Raw genomic sequence first — 24,654 nt, forward strand, 5'->3', positions numbered from 1 at the left:
ATAAAGGATAAGTAAGAGGGCCTGCTTAAAATTCTAATTCTAATCATGAAGAGTCAAAGAATCTTCCTGCTCATTTTAAGATCAATTTGAAGAGAAAAGACTGAGTTAAATAAGGTGCTAGATAACAAGGATTCAAATATTTAAAATTTGATTCAGTTTGTTTAATAGAAAATAGGGTGAAACTGAGTGATGGACTAAAAGAGGGTAAACTGTACCATAATCACAGAGGCTGCCCAGATGCTTGCTTCTCAAATACATTGTAACTAGAAATCCCATCCTCCATGTCAGCAAAGCCACTGGAGGCTGAAAGTGATTTGAGTTTGGTTCCCTGTGGAAGGGGCAGAGGTGGTATTCAGCCGGTTCGGACCAGTTCAGGCAAACTGGTAGTGGTAATCGCGGATGGGCCGGCCCATCCTCCTCGGCTCTATGCCGTCCTATTTAGGCACTATTTTTTAGGCTGGGCGCATGCACGGAAGGTGCACGCAGGAGCAAAGCTCATGCACCCGCTCACATTTGCGAACCTTTGGGAAAGTAAATGAATACCACCCCTGGGAAGTCATTAGAGACTTTTGTCCTTTCACCCCGTCTGTAAAGGAAGCCTGGATAGATGCACAGAGCTTAAATGTCTGAATAGGAAGATCCATTGTTCCTATCTGATTCATCTGGAACCAAGAAATATTTACAAAATTAAAAACCTCAGCAATGTTAAATCCTATTGAGGGTTATTTCATCAGGGCACCTGAAATTCTGGAGGGAAGAGTCGCCTGCATACTTGCCTTCATAAAAGGACTGTCTCTGCATTAATCCCATCTTGTTCTCTGCAGATTAGCAAGCGAGAAGAAGTGACTGACGTGCACAATCAAATTCAAATGATGACTGTTGCAGTAACCTGCAATATATATAATGATTGCAGAAGTATAGTCAGAACAAATCAAAGAACATCAGAACCCTTCACAGTATCATCCAGAGAAAAACAGGGATGTGTACCATCATTACTATTGTTTCATCTACCTTGATAGCATTAGCAAACAAGCCAAACCCAAGAATGAAAATAACATCAATGAACTAATCATTGCAGGTGATCAGGTGCAAGTATAGCTAAGAAACTGCAACAACATCTTATGACTCAAGAATGTAAGGTAAATGAATCAAGAATGCAAAACAAATAATATGAAAATCAGCAAAGAGAAAACAGATGTAATGGCAATCGGAATAAAAAAGCATACCCTAAACATAGCAATGGAAGAACAAGCATAAAACAAATATCGAAGTTCAAATATCTAGGAACATTAACCGAAGATGGTAAAATGGACAAAGAGATTAACAGTAAGGCAAACCAAATATTGGGATAGCTTGCTCCACTCCTAAAGCAATACTGATCAGCACAAAGAAGCATCTCAAACAAAGCATATTTATCTCCACCCTACGTTACCAGTGTCAGACATGGACAATCCACTACAGCAGGCAAGGAATGTTGCAGATCCCGTCTCCTAAGGAGGAACATCTGGCAGTACCTAGAAGGTGGTTCTTGTCTGTGGTGACTCCCTTCCTTTGGAATATCATCCTTCAGAAATTAGACTGGCCCCCACTTTGATACTCTTTCATAAAGCCCTGAAGACTTGGTTTTGCCAGCAGGCCTGGGGAACCCAGAGTAGCATGGAAACCATCAAATGGCTCATTTGATTTTGTGTTGTCAGGGGGATGGTGTTTTTTATATACTGGGCTTTCACTGTTTTTAAGCCACCTAACCATATTTAGGGATCCTGCTGGACTCGAAAAGGCCTGAACCAATTAAATCTTACTTGCACATTCGTTTTGGAATGCTTTCCAAGCCATACAATAACCTTGTTGGTGTGGGAAAAACTCCTCTTAAAGCAGCTTTCTATGTTCCTTCCCTTTCCTCTGTCAATACTTGGACTGCAAATGTCTTGGAACGTTCCCCTTTGCATACATTATTCCATAACATGCCATTCCATTAATGATATAAAAACAAACAGAAGTTAGCAATAGAAAGACAGCACACCTTTGATCTGGAGGTTTCATGTTTTGTCTTGCGGTGAGATTTTATGCTCAAGTCTGAAGGTGGTCACAGCATATTGACAACCTTGATCCATGGGCCAAAGATATCTTCCCGGGTGCTAGGCCGGGGACAGAGCTGCAGGTAAAAGATACGGCCACTTGCCAGGTGGAATCGTAGCTGCTTCTTCTCTGGATTGTGGATTGAGATCCTAACCAGACACAGGAAAAAGCCTAAAAGACGGGGAGGAAGACAAGGGGCATGGAATATAGTTGACGACTCTTTCGTATTTACAGCTATTAGAATACCAGTGAATAATTTTACTATTTGAAAGCTGTTGTTTCATTCGGTACACTTCATTAAATTAAAGCAATTTAACAATCTTCAATACAATATTCTGCAATCTCTGTCTGAGTTAATGCAATGAAATAATTAAATCATCTCCTACTGAATGAGAAAAAAATGTTCAAAAAGTACAATTGGCACTAAGTTTATTAAGACCATATAAAATGGCACTAGCATGCCATGGGAGAAAGAGTGACAGGTCCAAAGTTATTTAGTCATGTCTAGGTATAAACCTGGACTTGGACCAGGGTCTCATCATTTGCTGTGCAACATTTCAATGATTAATCACACAGTCTTGATCTATTTCAGGGGTGCTTAAATTTGGCCCATGGAGCTGGCCTGGAAATAGCAAAGGACCAATGTTTTGGCCATCAGGGTGCTGCAGGAGGCAGTCCAGGCTGAAAATGGGGTGCAGGGGGCACATGTTGCCCCCGTGCCCCATTTTGAAAGGCAGGATGCTTCAGGAAGGGTCCATCCTGCATCCCACCCACACTCCAGCTGGCCCATGGAGGAGAACTATAATGCTGATGAAAATAAATAAATAAATAAAATAAAAATATAGATCCTCTCCCTTATCAGTTTCTGCTCCTGGGGAAACCGGCGGTGAAGCAAATCCTGAGGCAAAGGAAAGAAACGCTGATCAAAGGGAGACCTTCAGTGGAGGAGCCTCTTCTCCACCTCACTGTAATAAAAAAAACTGGTTTTCAATTGAGGTTGTTTTGCCAAGCAAAGGACGGAAGTGACAATGATTGTGGGAAGGAAATTAAGCCAAAAAGAGACATGTTTGATAAAAGAGGCGTTTCTTCTAAATTAGTTCTCTATGAGGAAATTTCACTTCATGTACTTGGAAATTTTACAGACTTCTAAGTTCAGCATCTCGGGGTGTTTTTTTTTTTGTTTTGTTTGTTTTGTTATCTCATTAAATCTGAATTCTGATAGCCACTGATGAACTTTGGACTTGTAAGGGATGAGGGAGGCCTATTCAGTGAGGAAAGTGATCCACTCAACTAGAGACAGGATTGCAGTGAGAAAGCAACACCCATTTGCTCCATTATGTATCCCACCAAGAGATCCTTATTCTTCTCACATTTTCCTCTTAAAACTAATGTTTCTTCATGCATCCTAGTCTGCCCCTGAGTACAATCAACATTTGGGATTTCATGCCATAAAATGTTAGTCCTCATCCTGATGGCTTTTTAAAGAGTGGTTTTAAACATTAGTCACTAAGAGATTTATGGAAAATAATTTGATTCCTGAAAAAGCTTCATGTTTTAATACTGTTTCCCTTTTTGTTAGTCAAGCATCCTCCTTTCTGCATCCTCTTAATTTCTGCATTTTCTTTCTATTTGTCTAAACACATATCAATTGGGAATAGAAGCACACAAACACTTGTTCTTTCTTTCTCGCACACAAACACAAGTGCACACAGTATGCTTCCCCCACCACAACCCACATGTAAATCATATTATAATCTTTAAAAATTGTGTGGGAGAGGAGTTCTGATCTTAAACAACATTTGCACCACTGTTCCTTGCTTACCACTATGAAAATTGTACTGTTAGAAACTTGTTTTCCTTGTTGTTAGGTCAGTTTTCCTGACTGTTTCCCTTTTTTTCATTCCCAGCCTGTTTCTCCTCCCCATTTCCTTACCCCCTACCTTACTCATTTCTCTAAATCTTTGCTTCAGCACAATTGATACGAGAAAAATGAACAAAATGGGACATTGAGTTACAACGACCTTTGTATCTGAACATTTCTATAGTGTTGATCATAATTTACATGCAAATGTATGAAAGGAAATGTTGATTCCTTTTAAATGAAAAGCAGATTAGGAATGCTGTGATTAGCCTTAGATGGATGCATAATTATTTTTTGCTATGTAGGGTAATTATTTCAACTCATAAGGCCAGGGTAAAAACTAGCACATTTCAGTTTGAGCATATCTATACAATGAATTATACACCTACCAGAGCAGCGTCCCCTCCTCTCTAAAACATATCAGAAATGCATCAATCCAACCTTTTCATAGCTCTGTCTTTTGATTAAGGTGGAGAAAAGAAAACTCAGAATGCTCTTACGCATTATACCCATTATTTATTGCCCATTAAATTCTGGTCCAGAAGCTTTCATTTTGCAACTATAATATTGTATTATTATCTAAAATGGAAAGAGAAAAGAAAAACTAAAGGAAAGAAACAAATTGTGACAGAGTTGCAGGCAATTAAAGATCCAGACAAGAAGAGGGCAATCTGCCCTATAAACATGATATCAAATATGTATCAACTGTAACCATTTGAATTATGCCAAGTAACCAAGCAATTACAATGAGGATGCTGAGATTTATCTTTCTTTCTGTCTGTCTGTCCATTGTTCATCCACCCACTTACCCACCCACCCATCATATTTCTTTCTCTCTCAAGAGCAAAGAAATGACTGTTATACCTTGGGTAAATATTGCCCAATAATAGACTTAAGCTAAAAGTGCCTTGGAAAAAACAATTTAAAAAGTCATATGATTGTGTTAAAAATCTTGTTACAGTTTTTAAAGACTGTGTTTCTGTTCACTACTAACTAGTTGCATGACAAGGAAAACTGGAAAAATGTGAGGTACAGCTTTTTCCAATAAAAATTACTGTCCCACTAATAAAAAATACAGATTATCAATCAAGAGAGTGTCAACCATTTAACTTAAACCTAAGCATAGCTATTTTTAAAATAATTGGAATTAAATCTCTTGAGAAGCTAGCCCTAGGATTTCTAGTATCAGATATCCATGTTCACAGAGATATTAGCCATGTAATCATGACAGACATTTTGCAAATAAATAGCCCCTCTGCTTATCAAAGCTTCAGGATATACAATACGCTTTCAACAGTATTCTTATGAGTGACCCCAATCCTTCAGGAGCTGCTGAGTCATCCATCTGCCAGCTTGTGCCTTGAGACGGGTCTTTCCCAGAACTTTCACATTATGGGTACATGCACATAGCACCCTGGGTCCTCATTTTACCTACCTTTGAAAGGATGGAAGGCTGAGTCAACCTTGAGCCTGATGAGATTTGAACTTGCAGTAATTGCAAGCAGCAGATGTTAATAACAGTGTTTTAGTCCACTGTACTACAGGCTCTTTTTTTCCCCACAGCATACCAATTTTAGTGTTCAGTTTGTTAAACTGAGTTAGCTGATACAAACACAACTTATTTGTTTAGCTTGTAGCTGTGTTTTTCAAACCTGACAACTTTTAAGATTTGTGAACTTCAGCTCCCAGCCAGCATTCTGGAAGCTGAAGTCCACACGTCTTAAAGTTGCCAAGTTTGAAAAACACTTCTTTATACCTTAATGCAGTGGTGGTCCCCAACCTTTCCAGCTCTGCGGACTGACAGTGGTAGTTGTGGTGGTGGGAGAGGGGATGGTTTCATGTGCATGCCCACTGCAGACTGGGGGTTGGGGACTCCTGGCTTAGTGCATTACAGAAAGCCAGAACACAGAGAAGTTAAGTAGCTGAGCATGTTGAGGCAAGGCAGGAAGGAGAATCAAGAGACTGGCTTCCTGACATGCCGTTCTTTTGTTCAAACCCCCATCTGAAAATCCTGTGTAGACAAATCAATCAGGCCTGTTGTATCTTAGGACCGCCCTATGCCTGAAACAACCAAAACCTTGAGCCCCGTGTTTTCTTCACTTCGGCACCATCATCATTAACATCCTCAGGAGGGTGCAGGGAACAGGAACATTCGACCGGCCTGATGGAGTTTTCCACTAAGCAGTGGACCTGCTAATTACTGTACCTGAGACAGGATGGAGACCAGGGCTTCTGAATGCTGGCAAGCTGCGACATCCTTTCTCTGAGGAGATTGCTCCTCTGAAACACTGGGAAAAGGGCCAGGCAGGTGTGGCAGAAAACAGGGGCTCGTTTTTTAGATACTGTGAGGCAGGTAAGCAATATCTGTCTGAATGGAATCGGCAAACGTAGCTGGAATTAAGGCTGGGGTATTGACGCTGTTACTGATGATTCCTAAGGTGGTTTGAGGTAGTCCTCGACTTATGACCATAATTGAGCCCAAAATTCCTGTGGTTAAGTGAAACATTTGTTAAGTGAATTTTGCCCCATTTTATGACTTTTCTTGCCTCAATTGTTGAAATGAATCACTGCAGTTGATAAATTAGTAATCCGGTTGTGAAGTGAATTTGGCTTCTCCATTGACTTTGCTTGTCAGAAGGTTGCAAAAGGGAATCACATGATGTTGGGACACAGTAACGGTAATAATTATGAACCAGTTGTCAAGCATATGAATTTTGATCACATGGCCATGGGGAAGCTGGAAAGGTCATAACTATGAAAAATGGTCATAAGTCACTTTTTTCAGTGCCATTGTAACTCTGAACAGTCACTAAATGAACTCTTGTAAGTTGAGGACTACCTGTACTTTCTTTTTAAATCAAACTTAGAGAAAAACATTATGCATGTGCCAGCCCTTCAAGGTAGATGAGGTCAAGAAGCAGGCACAACAGGGATTCCAGAAATATTCTTTATTGTCGTAAGGGAGAAACATTCCAGGTTTCTCTTGGTGTGCTCTTTTATTAAATAAATCAAGGTAGGGTTATTTTACTTGATTTTTATCCTGTTTTTTATTATTGTTTATTAAAAAAAAACACAATGCAGGGAACATAACTAATACTTCTTCCCCTTCCTATTTTCTCCACCACCACAACACTGTGAGGTGGATTGGGCTGAGAGTTAGAATCTGGCCCAAAGTCACCCAGCTGGCTTTCAGGTATGATTAGAACGCAAGTCTCCTGGCATATAAATTGGTGTCTTAATCACTAGACCACATAGGGTTTTTGAAAGTAATTTTAAGGTTTTCTTTCCTCATGCCATCTTCCTCTGTCTCAGGAGAGTGTCATCTTCCCTTAATGACTTACTCATTCTTTCCCTGAAGTCAGTTGTAAATGCCTCTACAATATGTAACCTCACTTTCAAGCAGTGAAAAGATTCAGGGATATCAGTCTTAAATTCAGCATCCTTGGGAAGTGGCTGATGGAGACCTCTTGATGAGGTATAATATAAGGCTTCTTAACAAGGGATTCCCTCTCTCATTCCAGCTGACTAAGCCCTTTCTTGGAGGAACATTTGAAGAAACGGTACATTATTATTAAAGTAAATCATCTCAGCCTATCAATAGCCCCTGAACACAACTCACGTTCTAGCTCCAATTCAACTGTCCTCACAGAATGATGATTAATCTTAGATGGGATCTCATCAGTGGTGAAATCCAAATTTTTTTACTACTGGTTCTGTGGGCATGGCTTAGTGGGCATGGCAGGGGAAGGATACTACAAGATCTCCATTCCCACCCTATTCCAGGGAACGGATACTGCAAAATCTCTATTCCCACCCCACTCCAGGGGAAGGATACTGCAAAATCTCCATTCCCACCCCACTCTGGGGCCAGCCAAATATGGTATTTGCCGGTTCTCCGAACTACTCAAAATTTCCACTACCGGTTCTCCGAACTATTAAAATTTCCACTACCGGTTCTCCGAACTGCTCAAAATTTCTGCTACCGGTTCTCTAGAACCTGTCAGAACCTGCTGGATTTCACCCCTGGATCTTATGATTTAAAGAATGCTTTGCCACACATGGCGGTGGGAAGATTCCACGTGAGACCCACATTTCAAATCCCATGTAGCTACCTTTAATGTAGTGATCTGATTAAGTTTGCAATGAAAATGAAAATGCACTTTAGGGACAGATTCCAGTGGACAAAAGTTATTCTCTGTGTGAACAAATATGCTACACACAGTGAGTCCCCTATGGCTAACTGGGATCCCTCACATAGAGAGTAATCAAAGGGAGGACTGTTAGTCATATTATGGAATACACAATTCCAAGTCAATTAAATCCAGAGAGATTGGAAGAAAAATCTTGATTAAAGATTTAGCAATGAATCTTTACAGCCCTCTGTTGGTTAGATCAAGCAATTGCATCTATTCAGTCTCCTTCCTCTTATCTATTCTACCAGTGGAGAGATAATGAAACTATATAGCCCTTATTGTCTAATCAACCTCCCCAGATGTGGCATTTTCTAGACAGGTTGGACTAAAATATCAAAATCACCTTGATCAGAATAAAAAATGTATATGGAAGAAGTCTGTGGAGACTCCCAGTCATCTAGGTCATAGTTGTCTCAAAGGTGTTTTTTTTTTTTCCCAAACAGCAGCTGGACAGATTTTTCCTTGTCGAAGAAGAAGAAAACATTTCGCTTCTCATCCAAGAAGCTTTATCTGTTCTGATGGCCTTGGGATGTAAGGATAGTACTGACAGTTGAGGTTGATGGTGAGAGAATGGAAGGATAGTTCTGATAGGATGGTGGGGGAGGGAAGGTGAAAAGATTGCAATTTTTTTGCAGTCATCTGGTCATTAGCATTCTCTAAGAAGCCATTTTGGGGGTGGGGGTTTGTGCCCTCAGGATCACCTGAGACAGAGTGCTACTGGTTGTGGAAAGTTCTTGGGACTACTGCAAGGGCTGCATTGTAAACTGGAGATAGGCAGTGCCTTATTCCTTTCCCTCTTTTGAGGGAGGGGTGTTCAGTTCTAACATAGGTGGATCAGAGAGTGCTAAAGACCAGATCACTGCAACGAAATACGATCCTTCCATCCCCCACTACCACCATCCAATCAGAACCTACCTTTCCATCCCCCCACACACACTATCCAGTCCCAACTGCCATTACCTATCCTTCCATTCCCCTCCCCCCATCATCAAAAGTGATGAAGCTTCTTGGATGAGAAGGGAAATGTTTTTCTTCCTCAAAGAAAAAAATGTCCAGTTGCCTTTTGAAGAGAAAGGCACCTTTGAGACATACATGGAAGAAGTTATATATTTTATCTCCATATTATGCTCTTTCCCACTACAGAAGGGGTTTCCAACATTCATTTGAATTCCCAAAGTCTGAAGTGTCCAGGATATGAGGCTGTGATCAACATATTTGCTTCTTATCTTATCTCTCTATGATCACTCCTCCTACCTGCAAATTTCAAAGCTACTTGTACCAAAATAGGACACCACAGTTTACTACTCATCTTATGCCATAATTCGTTTAACAATAATTTGTCAGCATGATTCAGAATGTAAGGGTTTTTTTTGATGTAGCTCAGAATCTGATAAATCCCAATGAGACTCTGAATACAAGGCCACTGATATTCAGCTTTATTTTCTTTTAATCTCCTGCCTTAAACAGAGCAGGCAGAGAGAGAAAAAGGAAAAGCCGCACAAGAAAACTTTTTCTCAAACTTCTTATAGTTTACACAGCTTGCACAGATCGTCATAGTGTTAAAAATATAATTTCATATCCATTAGTTTATGCAAACCTCACAATTTTCTCAGCACTCTGAAACAAAGGACCTCAGAAAGGGGAAAGGAATACATTTTCTGGCATATAGTCCAGAGCTTTGTTAGGAGGGGCTGTCTCACATTAGGTTGTTGAGAATACACATTTTAAGTTACAAGCAAGGCTATTTGGCAATTAGCCTGGAGGCTTTATCTTTGCAGTTGGTACATTAGGTTACAATGGAGCTCAGCTCAGCAGCAAGGAATATCAAAAGTTGAGGTAGGTGCACTCTGTACATGCTCTAATCCTTTCAAGAACAATATTGACCTGTAATAAACTGTATGTCAGGGTTCCAAGTAACACCCCCAATGAAAAAAGACTCCGAGGCTTGAAGTTCGTCAAAGCTCCATTTTATTAGAGATATCATATCAGCACATCTGGGAAAACCCAGATCTGAAAGTTTCCAGGTTTCCCCCACCCAAAGGAAAGTCCAAGTCCCTGTCCAGCATCCACATGTCCATCACATGGTCCAACCAAAGCACTGTCCCAACTAGAGATGCCTCCCATTTCCAGCCCTCCAGGTGCAGGGCAAGGTGTCCTTGACTCTCTGAGAAAGAAATGTTATTATGACTATATATCACCCTTGCTCCATACAATCTCCCTACTCCCAGTTTCCCATAGTAGTAAATGTGGCAGGCCTGAAGATTTAATACAAAAGATGGTGTCAGTTTTGGAAGACAATTTTCTTTTTTGCTTCTTAACTGCCATATATTTTAGCTGGGGAAGTTGGGAAGGGATTGTTGCTGGAGCGGTAGAAAGTTAGTCATAACAACATTCCGTTCATAACCGTTCATAACAACATTCAAGGACTTTTGCCTGCATCTGATGGAGACTGTCTGAAGATTGTATCCAGTTGAGTGTGAAGAATTGATTGGACAAGGTGATGAACTTGTGGGTGTGGGGCAGGGCTGTGAACTGTCAGCTGGGTGTGGAAAACCTGGAAGCTTTCAGATTTCGCTCTTCCCAGATGTGCCAACATGACATCTCTAATAAATTAGAACTTTGAGGAACCTCAAGCCTCAGAACTTTATTTCGTTGGGGGTTTTCCTTAGAACCCTGACAGATGGCTTCCAGGCCTGACCCTATAATTTATAAGTAACAATGAGTGGTTTTAGCACTAAGTTAAATTAAATAAACTAAGCTATATTAATGGGTGAGGTACATGATCTAGCTCAGCTTTCTCAACAGATGAAGTGTGTACATGTTTGAATGTGTATATGTAGGCAAAAACACAGAAGCCTGGTCAGGGAAACAGCATCATCATTTAATGTTGCCAAGTCACAGGAGGAGAACTGTAAATGTGGAAAAGTGCAAACTGGCCCTCGGAGAAGGAATGCAAATGACATTTTGTGAAGCACACATATACAAGCATGCAAGGAGTACAGAACTAGATAGGTCCAGGAGGGATGAGGTTGGCTTTTTAATCTAACATTCATAAATGGAAAAATGTAGGCATTCTTTTCAAGAGAAGAAAGAAAAGCATAACACATGTGGAAGCCATTCCAAACTTGGCTTAACTCTGAAAAGAATGAGAATAGTCATTCAGGAAGAATTGGGAGGAACAAGACCTATTCCTGTTTTGGTTTGGATAAAACATAAATATGGATCCAGCTTATACAGTAGATTGGAAGGAGAAACAAAGTGCTGGAATTTTTTTTAAGAAAAAAGGAAATTCTACATTCACAAATGAAATTCTCAGGCACCAAAGAGAAAGCAACAGCCGCTTCGTTTTGGAAGTATAATACAACCACAACCAAAGCCTGATGAACTTTCATTAATATTTTTTATAATAAAGTATGATTAGGTCTTTAAGAGGGAAAATCTCTGCAGGCTTCATCAAGACGAAGACCCAGACACCATGTTACCGTTAACAAAGGTCAAGGATACCAGCATTGGTAGTAAAAGAGGATGAAGGAATGTCTCAATCAACTCCTCACAATAAAATAAAACTTCCCACCAAAATTTCTATTTAGCCTGCCATCCCTGTAGAAACTGAGAAATAGAAAAAGGGCAGAGACAGGTGAAAACAAACCCAAATACAAAAACAATGAGCTAAGACGATGTAGAAAAGCTACTGCTAATCTTTGCTTCTCATCCCGGACAACAATCTACTGTAGCAGCTGCTTCCAATGCTTAGTCTGTCCATTGCCATTTCTAGCTGGGAAGTTCAAGAATTTTCTCCCTCCTTTTGCCCCAAGCCTCCTAACCCAGAAGGCTCTGTGACTTGTGCAATTCTAGTAGAAGCAGATTGACAACAAAAGGCAGAAGAAATGGGCTTGGGATCGGGGATACGACCAGATACCAGTCTGAAAATTGTAATTTGATAGAAATGTTCCATCAGCAGTGGGAGGAGAGAAGGAGGGAAAAAGAAATTGAAGAATGAAGATGCAATGTACCCCTGTAATAGACATGCCAACAACAGTGATTCACAAGTAGTGAAGAAAACAGTGCTTTAAGCAGAATTTAAGTGCTCCTCAACATCCAGTATTCTAGCTGTACAACCAAGTTTTGTCCAGCTTTCCTAAAGCAGCAGGACACATAAACACCCCCTTCGTTTTTATTGAGGCTCCACTGGATCTTGCTGGTTTCTAAATCCAGAGCTACATTTCTTTCCCTGGTGAAGTTCCTGCTGATGTAAGGTAGGTATGATGCTTCCCCTGTAGCCAACACCTTATCGAGGCCCAGTTGCTGCAGTTTCTCTACTAGGTTCAAGCTGAAGATGCTATTCATTTTATTTATTTTATTTGTCAAGCATATATAAGATAACAGGTAAAAGTATAAACATAATTTGAATACATGAAAAGAGTAAGAGTAAAAAGGAACATTAGGGACGGTAGGCACGTTGGTGCACTTATGCACGCCCCTTACAGACCTCTTAGGAATGGGGTGAGATCAATAGTAGACAGTTTAAGGTTAAAGTTTTTGGGAAGAAACCACAGAATCCGGTAGTGCACTCCAGGCATTGATCACTTTGTTACTGAAGTCATATTTTCTGCAATCGAATTTTACCTTGAGTTTGTATCTATTATTTGCTCGTGAATTGTTGTGGTTGAAGCAGTAGCAGTCATTGACAGGTAGGACATTCTCAGGCTCGGACTCTTGTCAGGCTTTTTGTGTTGCAGTGCTTGCAGTCCTGAAGTCCAATCAGCATAGCTATCCAAGTGCTAGTGACACAGTGAAACCAAAGAAGAAGAAAAGCAAGAGGAGGAGATTGGATCCCTAATAACAGAGGGCAGGGACACGAGCGTCAGTCCTTGGCTCTGTGCAGAAATGCCTTGTTTTGCCAGTAAAGTCACCAGTCCAAGCTCCTTCTCTTTCTTCTCCTGCCTGCATTGTTCCTTAAGGTTGGACTGAGGAGGGGAAGACAGGCTCAGCCCCGTGCAGGGCCCACAAGACGGCACAACTGTATTATAAAGACTAAGGAAGAGGAGAAAGGAAAAAAAAAAACACAAAGGCTTTAATATGTTTGGGTTAGGTGCTTAATTGCAAACATACATCCCAACCCACCTTGATTTGTTCTCCAATAGCCTCTCAATCTGTGCGGGCTGGGAATTCTGGCAACTGGGAAGTTTCTTTCACAGAAACTCTTTAGAACAATATCTAAATTACATGGTATTTTCTCCACTAGGTGCAGATTTTCTCCCATGATTAGCTGGGCCCTGAAAATACTAATTTTCTATATAAAATAAGAAAGGAGCACATAATGGAACAAACCGAATGGAGAAAAGGGCTTACTCCACCCTCTTCCGTTTAGTCTGCAATGTAAAGGAAAGCTTTGCAGGATGTGGGCTTGTGCTCCATTTCGACAAATTGCTCCTGCTTGTGAATAGGAAAAGTGAATTGCCCTAATATTTTGGGGGCTTGATTGAGTACCCTCTTTCCGAATTATAACAACATTTTATAAAAGGTACTTTTTGGTTCCCTTTGAGGTAATTGAGACAGGCTCCTGGCAATTCATATGGGCCTCTGGGTGTGCCCGAGGCTGGTTACAGACTCTGACCCTTTAAGGCCCAATTCACCACAATTATCTTTTTAATTGGGTTTTCTACAAAACAAAAGAAGGGTCGGAACTAGCACAGCATGTGAATTCTGTGTCAGCCGTAACACACTCTTTTTAGCACTCTCCTGAGCTACAGGAGGGCCACCTTCTCTAACTGCTCCCCTTCAAGTGTGGGGGGGGGACTATATTTCCCAAAATTCCTCAGCCATGTCATGAGTGCAGCAGCACCTGCTTTCTAATATCAAGTACCTGATCTTGGTGTCCAGGAGGAAGATATTTCCAAAAGATGGTGGAGACAGAAAAGCTCTGATCCATTTATTAATCCTATAGTGGCTCCTAACATTACTACCAATTACGGGGGGAGGAGGGTGTCACTGAGGCCACAGGTAGGCAACAATTGGTTTTTCAGCCCCTTTCTTTCCATTTTTTCAGTGACTAATATATATTTTTACAAACATATTCACACATATTTACATTTTAACATGTTTTAATTATTTTTCTATTTGTTTTATAGCCTATAAGCCACCCAGAGAGCCCTAATAGGACAGATGGTTGTCATAAAAATTTAATAAATAAATAATAAAACATATTGTGATTGGCCTATGAGGCTGGACTTCTGGTTCACCCTGTATATCTTAGCCATGAAAACCAGCTGCATTATTTTGGGCCACTCAATCTCTCTCCATCCGACCCACCTCAGAGGATTGTTGTTCTGGGAAGTAAAGGAGAAGGAAGGTCTGTTGGATATGCTCTCTGCCTTGAGTTATTTGTCAAAACAATAAAGGCAGGATGCAAGTAAATAAATAAATAAACTGTAAGTTCCAATTGTTTGATTTTTTTTCTTTTTGTTTTGCATAACAATAGCATAGGACTTAGACTTATATACTGCTTCACAGTGCTTTATAGCCCTCTCTAAGCAGTTTACAATGTCAGCATATTGCCCCCAACAACCTGGGTCTTCATTTTACCTCAGAAGGACAGAAAGTTCTGAAATATGCTTTGTGTACAGAAATACTTGAAGCTTAAAGATGTTCCAGGCTGAGATTTAACACCACCACTGACATCATTTTGCACAGTGGAATGGTTCCTTGCCACCCTTCTCCAAATATTAATGATTGTCCATTTCTGATTTAGAAAACTGTCTCAACAGCATTAGTTTTGTTAGCTTTCCATTTTCATCTTTCTGAGGACAGGATCATCTGAGGCCTCAGCATTGAAAATCAGCATCACATTTCAGTTAGTTTGCAGAAAAGCAAGAGAGGTTGGCAGTGAAGTCTGCAAAAAAATAGTGGGTTAAAATCTTACTTTCCTAGAGAGGCTGAATCTAGCTGCCCATATCAACCGCCAAGGATGGCTCCTGGGTTTGCAAACTGCTATAGATTAGGCTACAGTGAGTTTGAGTAGCATATGGCTCAGCAAACAATGGAAGCCCTATTGTTTATTAATTACATTATAATATGGTGATCTGAACACAGCAGTTGGATTTTGTTGACCTGGGTTGAAAGTTTAAGCTTGTCATATACAATCAGTCTCAATGTTGTGTATAAATTCATAAGTCTCCATCTAACCCAGAATCATAAGAGCTGTAGTCCAATGTTTCCTGGTGAATGACAGAAAAACTGACTTAAATAAACCCCTTCCTTCCTTCCTTTGTTCTTTTCTTACAATGAGATGTTTAGGAGAAAGAAAACCCATATGCTTTGCTTATCACCCAAATCTTCATCAATCCATTATCCTTCAGCAAAACCTTCTGAACATTAACCGAGCAAAGACAAAGGTCTCCAGAACAGGGGAAGACTGCTCATTTGATGCTTCTGAATTAAGAACCTTTGACTCCTTTAAATTGGCAACTGAATGGGAAGATAAAGGGAGAGAAGAGGCTCAGAGCAACTAAAAGCCTCTGAAGAAGTATTTGAGCAACTGCATCCAACATTAATGTTGACCGAGGGCAGGTGCCTGTGTTTTATTATCCCACAATGACTTTTTATGGGCTGCCCAGCAGGTGAGTTCTTAGCCAGGGCTTCATCTGGGCTGAGTCTCAGCTTTAACCATCTGACAGTTAAGTAAGATATCCCCAAGCATATGCAGTTTATCATGCCAGTTTTCTGGACAGGCTTGATCACCAGAAATCATTTTAAATCAACCCCAGCACTAAGGAGTTATAACTTCCTCCTCCCAGTTCTATGAACTTCCATTCTCTATTTCCTGCTCTATGAACTTCCATTCTCTATTTCCTGCTCCTCTCTGCAACCATTATCCAATGGGAGGAGATGAATCAAGAAGGGAAGATCTTCTGCTGGATGGAGAGGAAGGAAGCAGCAAGCAAGGATGTCTTACTTCAGGACTCCCATCCATGTACCCTGAAGTGGAGGGGAAAGCTTCTATGAACAATAGGCATTATATTTTATCCAATTTGTCAGCAATGATTCATATCCTCCAGCTGGAAAAGATGTGGGGAGCTTGTGGTTTCTAAGATTTTACTTAACTCCCAGCATCCCTACTATGGCTAAGATTGGCTGAAGCTGCTGGTAATGATTGTCTGCAAAAGTAGAGCAGTGTTTCTAGATCTCAGCAACTTTAAGATACATGGACGTCAATTCCCAGAATTAAAAAGCAAGCATCTTCTTCAGGAAAAACAAGGAAGCTTCTTAATGTGGGATGAAGAAACTTCATTATATCTTGAACTTAGCTGATAGGTGAGTAGAGACTTGCTCCCACCAACCCTTTCCTATTTACCCTCCCACACACCCTTGGGCTGAAAAGGTCATAGAGACAATGATGACATCACAAAATTGCCCCCAAGGCAAAAGAGAGGAAGTATAAATCCAGCAGCTCTGGGCAGTAAGCACTGAAGAACATACATTACAAGCTCCATAAAGACAATCAGTGAGTCCTAGATTTTGGGGTGGGGAATAGGGGTTCTGGCTAGCTGAAGTCATCTTAAATGATCATCTAAAACTGTATCTGGTAAAAGAACCAGTAATGGCAAGGAAACCTTAAAGAAAAAAGAGCAAAAGTTAAGCAGCTTTTCTCCCATGCCCCAAGTCTATCAACAGTCCTTCAAAATGTTCTCTTCTGCTCTTTTGACCTGGGCACCTAAAAGCTATTTTGAGGAAGCCCTTCCTTGTCAAACAGTCCTTCATACATATGCATAAACACCAATTAATTATTAAGCATCATATATGAATAAGATCTGATTATGAGAACTAATTCAGTTTAATAAATTTGAATCTGCTGTGATGCAAGCTAGTTAAAAAAAATAATATTAAATCATTCACTTCTATGGCTGACTTTCCTGTCAATACACGGTAATTGTGCACAGGGGAATCATTCATAGATATATCACTCCTTTCAGCCATCTAAATGGGAAATGCCTGATAATTGCAGTTACTTTTGTATTTAATCAGGGAAACTTTGCAATCAATATCCCTTATCTCTGGAACTTCCTGCCAAGAAATATAATTTGACTATTAATTGGGCATTGAATCACATTTATTATAAGCTGCTTTTAATTAAGATGCTGGGCTGAATTTTTTAAATATTGAATATGCTGCTGTTTTTAAAACTGTAGTTTTAAATTAAGAATATTAGAGTTTTGGGACAACCAAAATCTGAATTGTACATATGTTTTTCCCTCTTGATGATCTGCTAGACATTTTAGGAAAGCACAGATATGGAATATCCAGAATAAACCAATAGTTAGTTAGTTGGATAAATTAATTCAGTTACTAGTTTAAAGTACTTCCAAATAAGCCTGTGTGCCAGATTTCTCCTTCCTAGTCTTCTACAGAAATGTTGACATCTACAACTTCTATCACCTCAAACTAGTATTCTCTTTGGGAATAATGGATGTTACATTCTGAGACCTCCTCAAGTTTGACAAGGTCAAAAAATAACATCATGGTCAATATGTTCCACCTTCATGTACCATTTATTTATTGAATTGGTGCCCAGCACCAATCTTCAACTAAGAAATGACATTTTATGCAAAGTGTGATAAAACATATGCATAATTTATATGTGCGTGCATGTCTTGCACGCACATATAAATTATGCACATGTTTTATCACACTGACAGAGATAAAATGCATTTTACTTATTAAAGTTATACTTATTAAAGTTATACCTGCCTCACTACCCAAATTTAAAACCTCATTAAACATGCTTAAAAACAACTGAAGAGTTTGGCCAGGATAAAAATATTTTGTCTATTTCAGAAAAATAGAAAAAGAGGTAACCTTATTTCCTTATTTTCTTTGGCAATAAGTTTAAATACCTGGAGAGCAACTCTTAGGAAGGCTGCTTTTTCCATTCTTTCTAAACATCTTGAGAGTAGTAAGTTCAACAGAAGAGTCTTTTTTTGGAAAAAAATTATATTGGAGCAGGCTCAAAAGAAAGAACATTGCCTTTCAAAAATGTCATCTATAATAACAGAGCACTGTATAATTCTTAGCCAAGATTTTGAATTTTGCTTAAAAACAGGCAGTTAGACAATATGAGCTATTTTAACAAGGGAGTTTTATGAAGCTTTTAACAGTTTCCTGCAAGAGTCAAGCTGCAAATTTCTGGACAGCTGTTCCCAAATATTTAGGATTTTCTGATTAGCTATGGAAATTGAACTTGCTGTTATGTAGCCATCCAACCGTTCAACTCTGCAGGGCTATTAAGTCACAGAAAGTTCTGCTCTCACATTTTTCTATGTGCAATGCTGGTTTAGGATGAAGAAAGATGCTACGGTCCCGGCTGCCCAGTGTCTCAGCAGGAGGAATCTATGGCAAAGGACTTTTTGGCAGGGAAATGGGACCTTTGCAAGACCAGCTTCGCCATGGAGAATACGACTTACTCAAGTTTGCTCCCATGTTGGAAAGTGACTTTGTGCAGGTATGTCTAAAAATGATTTGTGATTGCCAGATGTTTGTTAGTTTTATCACTTGCCGCCAACCTTCCCTATAGAAAACATGCTTTTTAAAATTAAGTTTCTGATAGCAGAACAAAGAAACCTATAGCAAATTTGATATGTTCCAACAATGGAAGCAGAAAGAGCTTCTGAGTAGATGAGGAGCATTCCCCAGATGGGACCTTCCAAACTATCCATTCATTTCCAATTCCCCCCATTTACTCAGGTGTCTTTTCACTGGTTTTTGCAGTGGAAAAACCCTGGGATTACATTTCCAATCTATCATTTCATTTAAAAATGTATAAATTGCGGGAGTTTGCTCTAGGATACTCAGCAGAACTGGATCATAAAAACAAGCCACAGGGGAAACCAGATTCTTCTGTTACTGGTCTTTTTATTATAGATGTTCAACCTACATTAATAAGTATTTGCAAAAAAAATATAAGGGAAATAAGGAATGACAATTTTGCCATATAATACAGAGATTACGTTGATTATATTCCTGGGAGTTATCAAAATAGACCACTGGCCATGCACATGTTTGTGTTTTATTGGAAGGAAAAAAAGGGGAATCTAAACAGTAGTACAAGCAAAGGGGGGGAAAAACAGATAATTTTCTACTTTTTTCTCCTACCTGCGGAAGGAGGTAAATAAAACACTAATTTTTTTTTTTCCTAAGGAAAGAAGATTTTAGGTTGGTATTTTACAATATAGAACTCTTCTTGATAAAGGAACTATCCAAAATATGTAGGAAATAATCCAAGATATCCAGTACAACTGCTGTTTTTGTGTTTTATCAGTTCATTCATGGCACATAGAAATTTAGCAGATGAAAGTTGTCATTGTTGGCCCCAGAATACGGTGATAAGAGCTGGAACTGATTTATTTCCTGCTTGCCAGGCTGCAATTCAAGTGCAAAGAAAAGTAAGAGGAAAATAGATGGTGGCTGTAGGATCACCCTTTTCCCCACAGAAATGAAAATGAGAAATTTTGAGCCTTCATGGTGCCTTAAATGGATCCAATGGTCTTAATCAGCCAAGAGCAACCTTCACAGCTGAAATGTAATGATTTTTCTTGATCCTAGAATCAGTTTTCTCCAACCAGTTGGCAGCATTTAGGAAGTCTCCAGTCCTTTCTTAAATGATGCTCCAACCCTTACACCACAGCCCCTGGAGACGTGGACGTTCAACAAATCATGCCTATGTCTCTCTTTCCCCTTACTGCTTCACATTCCAGAAAAAACTGCATTTGTGGAATTTCTGCCATCATGGGAGCAAATAATGAACTCTGCCAAATGGCAGTAAAAACAGTGAAAGCAGCTTTTCCGCCTCTAAGAGCAGCCTTGATTTTAATAAATTAGCAAGTGAAGCTATAATGATTTGGCTATAATAAGTGTTACTATCTGATAATAACCGAGAAAACAAGTAGCTAATAAAGGATAAGTAAGAGGGCCTGCTTAAAATTGTAATCCTAATCATGAAGAGTCAAAGAGTCTTCCTGCTCGTTCTCAAATCAATTTGAAGAGAAAAGACCGAGTTAGATAAGGTGCTAGGTAACAAGGATTCAAATATTTAAAATTTGATTCAGTTTGTTTAATAGAATAGGGTGAAACTGAGTGATGGACTAGAAGAGGGTAAACTGTACCATAATCACAGAGGCTGCCCAGATGCTTGCTCTTCAAATACATTGGAACTAGAAATCCCATCCTCCATGTCAGCAAAGCCACTGGAGGCTGAAAGTGATTTGAGTTTGGTTCCCTGTGGAAGAGGCAGAGGTGGTATTCAGCCGGTTCGGACCAGTTCAGGCAAACTGGTAGTGGTAATCGCGGATGGGCCGGCCCATCCTCTATGCCGTCCTATTTAGGCACTGTTTTTTAGGCCGGGCACATGCAAGGAAGGTGCACGCAGGAGCAAAGCGCATGCACCCGCTCACATTTGCGAACTGGTAGGGAAAGTAAGTGAATACCACCCCTGGGAAGTCATTAGAGACTTTTGTCCTTTCACCTCATCTGTAAAGGAAGCTTGGATGGATGCACAGAGCTTAAACTTCTGCATAGGAAGTTCCATTGTTCCTATCTGATTCACCTGGAACCAAGAAATATTTACAAAATTAAAAGCCTCAGCAATGTTAAATCCTATTGAGGGTTATTTCGTCAGGGAACTTGAAATTCTGGAGGGAAGAATCACCTGCTTACTTGCCTTCACAAAAGGGCTGCCTCTGCATTAATCCTGATTTGTTCTCTGCAGATTAGCAAGCGAGGAGAAGTGATTGATGTGCACAATCAAATTCAGACGGTGACTGTTGCAGTAGCCTGCACAAGCCCCAGTCTGCTGGTCCCCAATGTATTACTTCTGGCTCGTCCCCTCTTTCCCCCTGAAGAGCCTCCTACAAAGCTTAAATCCTTCTTTCATCCACGCCACCCAGCTAAGAGATATGAGCTCACCAGGTGGGTTTAGTTTTTTTCTCTAAGACAGAGGCTGAAATATAGCCTCATCTTTCTCAGATCTTCTACTATAGATTGGCCCCTCTTTTTATGGACTGGGATTACCTACTTTCTGTAGAGGTAAGAATCAAATAGATCAAGACTGTATGATTAGTCACACAGCAAATGATGAGACCCTGGTCTAAGTCCAGCTTTATACCTAGACATGACTAAATAACTTTCGACCTGTCACTCTTTCTCCCATGGCATGCTAGTGCCATTTTATATGGTCTTAATAAACTTAGTGCCAATTGTACTTTTTGAACATTTTTTTTTCTCATTCAGTAGGAGATGATTTAATTATTTCATTGCATTAACTCAGACAGAGATTGCAGAATATTGTATTAAAAGATGGTTAAATTGCTTTAATTTAATGAAGCGTACCGAATGAAGCAACAGCTTTCAAATAGTAAAAATATTCACCGATGTTCTAATAGCTGTACATACGAAAGAGTTGTCAACTATATTCCATGCCCCTTGTCTTCCTCCCCGTCTTTTAGGCTTTTTCCTCTGTGTCTGGTTAGGATCTCAATCCACAATCCAGAGAAGAAGCAGCTACGATTCAAGCTGGCAAGTGGCCGTACCTTTTACCTGCAGCTCTGTCCCCAGCCTAGCACTCAGGAAGATATCTTTGGCCTGTGGATCAAGGTTGTCAATATGCTGCGACCACCTTCAGACTTGAGCATAAAATCTCACCGCAAGACCAAACATGAAACCTCCAAGTCAAAGGTGTACTGTCTTTCTTTTGCTAACTTCTATTTGTTTTTATATCATTAATGGAATTGCATGTTATGGAATAATGTATGCAAAGGGGATCATTCCAAGACATTTGCAGTTCAAGTATTGACAGTGGAAAGGGAAGGAACATAGGTACCTGCTTTATTCAAAGCCAGACTATTTGTCCAATTAGGCCAGTACTATTGACATTATCTAGGGAAGTGGTGGCTCAGTAGCTAAGATGCTGAGTTTGTAGATCGAAAGGTTGACAGTTCAGTGATTCAAATCCCTAGTGCCGCATAAAAGGATGAGCTCCCATTACTTGCCCCAGTTTTTGCCAACCTAGCAGTTCCAAAACACGTAAAAAATGCAAGTAGAAAAATATGGATCACCTTTGATGGGAAGGTAACAGCGTTCTGTGCACCTTTGGCGTTTAGTCATGCCACATGACCATGGAGACATCTTTGGACAGCGCTGGCTCTTTGCGTTTGAAACGGAGATGAGCACCGCACCCTAGAGTTGGGAATGACTAGCACATATGTGAGAGGGGAACCTTTACCTTTACCTATTGACATTGACTGGCAGACTTTCCTGGGGATTTCAGAGAGGAGTCTTTCCCACACCAACTTAGGGTTATTGTACGGCTTGGAAAGCATTCCAAAAATGATGAACAAGTAAGATTTATTGTTCAGACCTTTCTGGTTCTTGTTTGTTTTAGAGTCCAGCAGGATCCTTAAATGTAGAAGAAAAAGTGAGTGAACAGAGTGTATACTTAGCATCTGAAACTCCCAGCCTTATCCATGAAGAGGTTACAAGCAGACAAAGTCTGATAATGTCCATGGAGAGCCTGCCAAGCTCCCAAGGGCCCAGCTGGTCTCCCATTGCCAGTGAAGAAAAGATATTTGACTTTGACGGCTACCCACTGGCAGAGGGAAGGAGGTCACCACCACAGCCTTTTGAAAGACCTCCCAGTCGCAAGAGCCGAGGCAGTAGGAAGGAGAGGGCTGGAAGCACTGCTTCTTCAAACAGGTATCCAGTTTTTTTATGACCATATTTTTTTGCCACCTTAATCAGAAAAGGACTTGGATTTCAGATGGGGAGGTCAAGAGAACGTGCTGCTTTTTGGTAGGGTTTTAGCCCTAAGCCACTGAATAATCTATAGCTGAAGTAATAGGTGCATGGGGGCAGCTGCTGAAGCAAGTGAGATATCCCGATTAGTTGTGAAACCTAGGTCTTTCAGATGCTGCTCAGCGAGAGCTCCCAGCATTCAACCAGCATAGCCAAGACTGGGAGATGTTTCATGTTGATATTCAGCAGCATCTGGAAGGTTTGTAATTTTTCTCTCTTGATAACTAGAACTGGAAAGATTTCACTTCACATTTCTATTCAGCTATGAAGTCTTCCGGTGATATGATATCCTCTAGATGTGTTCATCCACAGCTTCCATCATTTCTAAAAAGCAATCAGAGATGTAACCTAATACTCTGGAGGGCAACAGCTGGGAAAGCTTACAGTAAAAAAAAGGAAATACACTATATTTGTGTATTTGTGTATAAATCTGATTTATCTGCAGTTTGAACCAAGTATAGACCCTGATCAGATATTTTTAAAATTCTATTTCCATCACAAAGACCAAGCATAGCCATCAGCCTTACAAAATTGTACATCTCTGGCCCAGATGATGCAAGACAGGCTTGAAGATTATTGGGTGGGACTTCTAGCACAATTATTTTGCGGTTCTGCTTTCTATGAGTAGCCACTTGGGGATTCAAATATCACAATCCAGCACACAACTGGAAAGCAAAGACTGGGCAGGTCTGCATGAAATAGGGGTTTGGGTTCTTCAGCCCAAAACAAGCATTTTAATGTAACTAAAGGAGCGAAGTTTCAAGGGTTTCCCTTGGAGAGTTTGAGGAGATTGAAAGAGTTTGTTGGGGATTGTTCTTTCAGGAAAACCAGTAAGAGCGGCAGAGCGAACAGGAAGAAATCAGCCCGGAAAGGTAAAACAGGCTGTCATCCAAACATCCCTGCCCCTATGGCAACTTATTCTTGAGATGTGCTCCAGATGATAGCCAGCATCATGCTTGCATCATTCATCCCCCTAACAGTTGGCATTCCCGGGGGTGGCTCTTTTATGTTATTCCCCTACCATGTGATCCTGGGAAAGCTAATTTTTTAAAAATAATCCAACTGCCAGCCACCGAAGGGGGGAGGCCCTTGCCCTCAACACCTCATGGGAAGATGAAGAAGCATTTTTTTTTGTTTCTCTGCAGACTCATCCCGGAAATCCAGCAAGATCCTCTCCCTTATCAGTTTCTGCTCCTGGGGGAACCGGCGGAGAAGCAAATCCCGAGGCAAAGGAAAGAAACGCTGATCAAAGGCAGACCTTCAGCGGAGGAGTCTCTTCTCCACTTCACTGTAATAAAAAAGAACTGATTTTCAATTGAGGTTGTTTTGCCAAGCAAAGGATAGTAGTGATATTGATTGTGGGAAGGGAATTAAGACAAAAAGAGGCATGTTTGATAAAAGAGGCATTTCTCTTAAATTAGTTCCCTATGATGAGATTTCACTTCATGTACTTGGAAATTTTACAGATCTCTAAGTTCAACATCTCGGGGTTTGTTTGTTTGTTTGTTTTTGGTTTTTTTTTTCTTATCTCATTAAGTCTGAATTCTGATAGCCATTGATGAACTTCGGACTTGTGAGGGATGAGGGAGGCCTACTCAGTGAGGAAAGTAATCCACTCAACTAGGGACAGGGTTGTAGTGAGAAAGCAACACTCATTTGCTCCTGTATCCCACCTACAAT

At 40.3% G+C, this 24,654-nt stretch overlaps 1 protein-coding gene across 4 annotated transcripts; it reads left to right on the forward strand.

Annotated features, from left to right (window-relative positions):
- Positions 1-6,126: 6,126 nt before the first annotated feature.
- Positions 6,127-24,289, forward strand: LOC117664612 (uncharacterized). 4 transcript variants are annotated; one of them, XM_087892135.1, is made up of 8 exons: positions 8,827-12,389; positions 15,430-16,446; positions 18,468-18,631; positions 20,894-21,093; positions 21,630-21,858; positions 22,565-22,875; positions 23,797-23,846; positions 24,120-24,289. In XM_087892135.1, exons 3-8 carry the CDS (start codon positions 18,479-18,481, stop codon positions 24,218-24,220), a joined length of 1,044 nt encoding a protein of 347 aa, XP_087748261.1. In that variant the 5' UTR covers positions 8,827-12,389; positions 15,430-16,446; positions 18,468-18,478; the 3' UTR covers positions 24,221-24,289. The 4 variants fall into 4 exon arrangements, with proteins under 4 accessions (XP_034271606.1, XP_087748261.1, XP_034271603.1 ...); XM_034415715.3 differs by lacking the exons at positions 8,827-12,389; positions 15,430-16,446 and adding an exon at positions 6,127-6,293; XM_034415712.3 differs by lacking the exons at positions 8,827-12,389; positions 15,430-16,446 and adding an exon at positions 16,556-16,636.
- Positions 24,290-24,654: the final 365 nt, after the last annotated feature.

The sequence above is a fragment of the Pantherophis guttatus genome, chromosome 4 (assembly GCF_059756535.1).
Source record: "Pantherophis guttatus breed Tessera chromosome 4, ASM5975653v1, whole genome shotgun sequence".
Taxonomy (NCBI): domain Eukaryota; kingdom Metazoa; phylum Chordata; class Lepidosauria; order Squamata; family Colubridae; genus Pantherophis; species Pantherophis guttatus.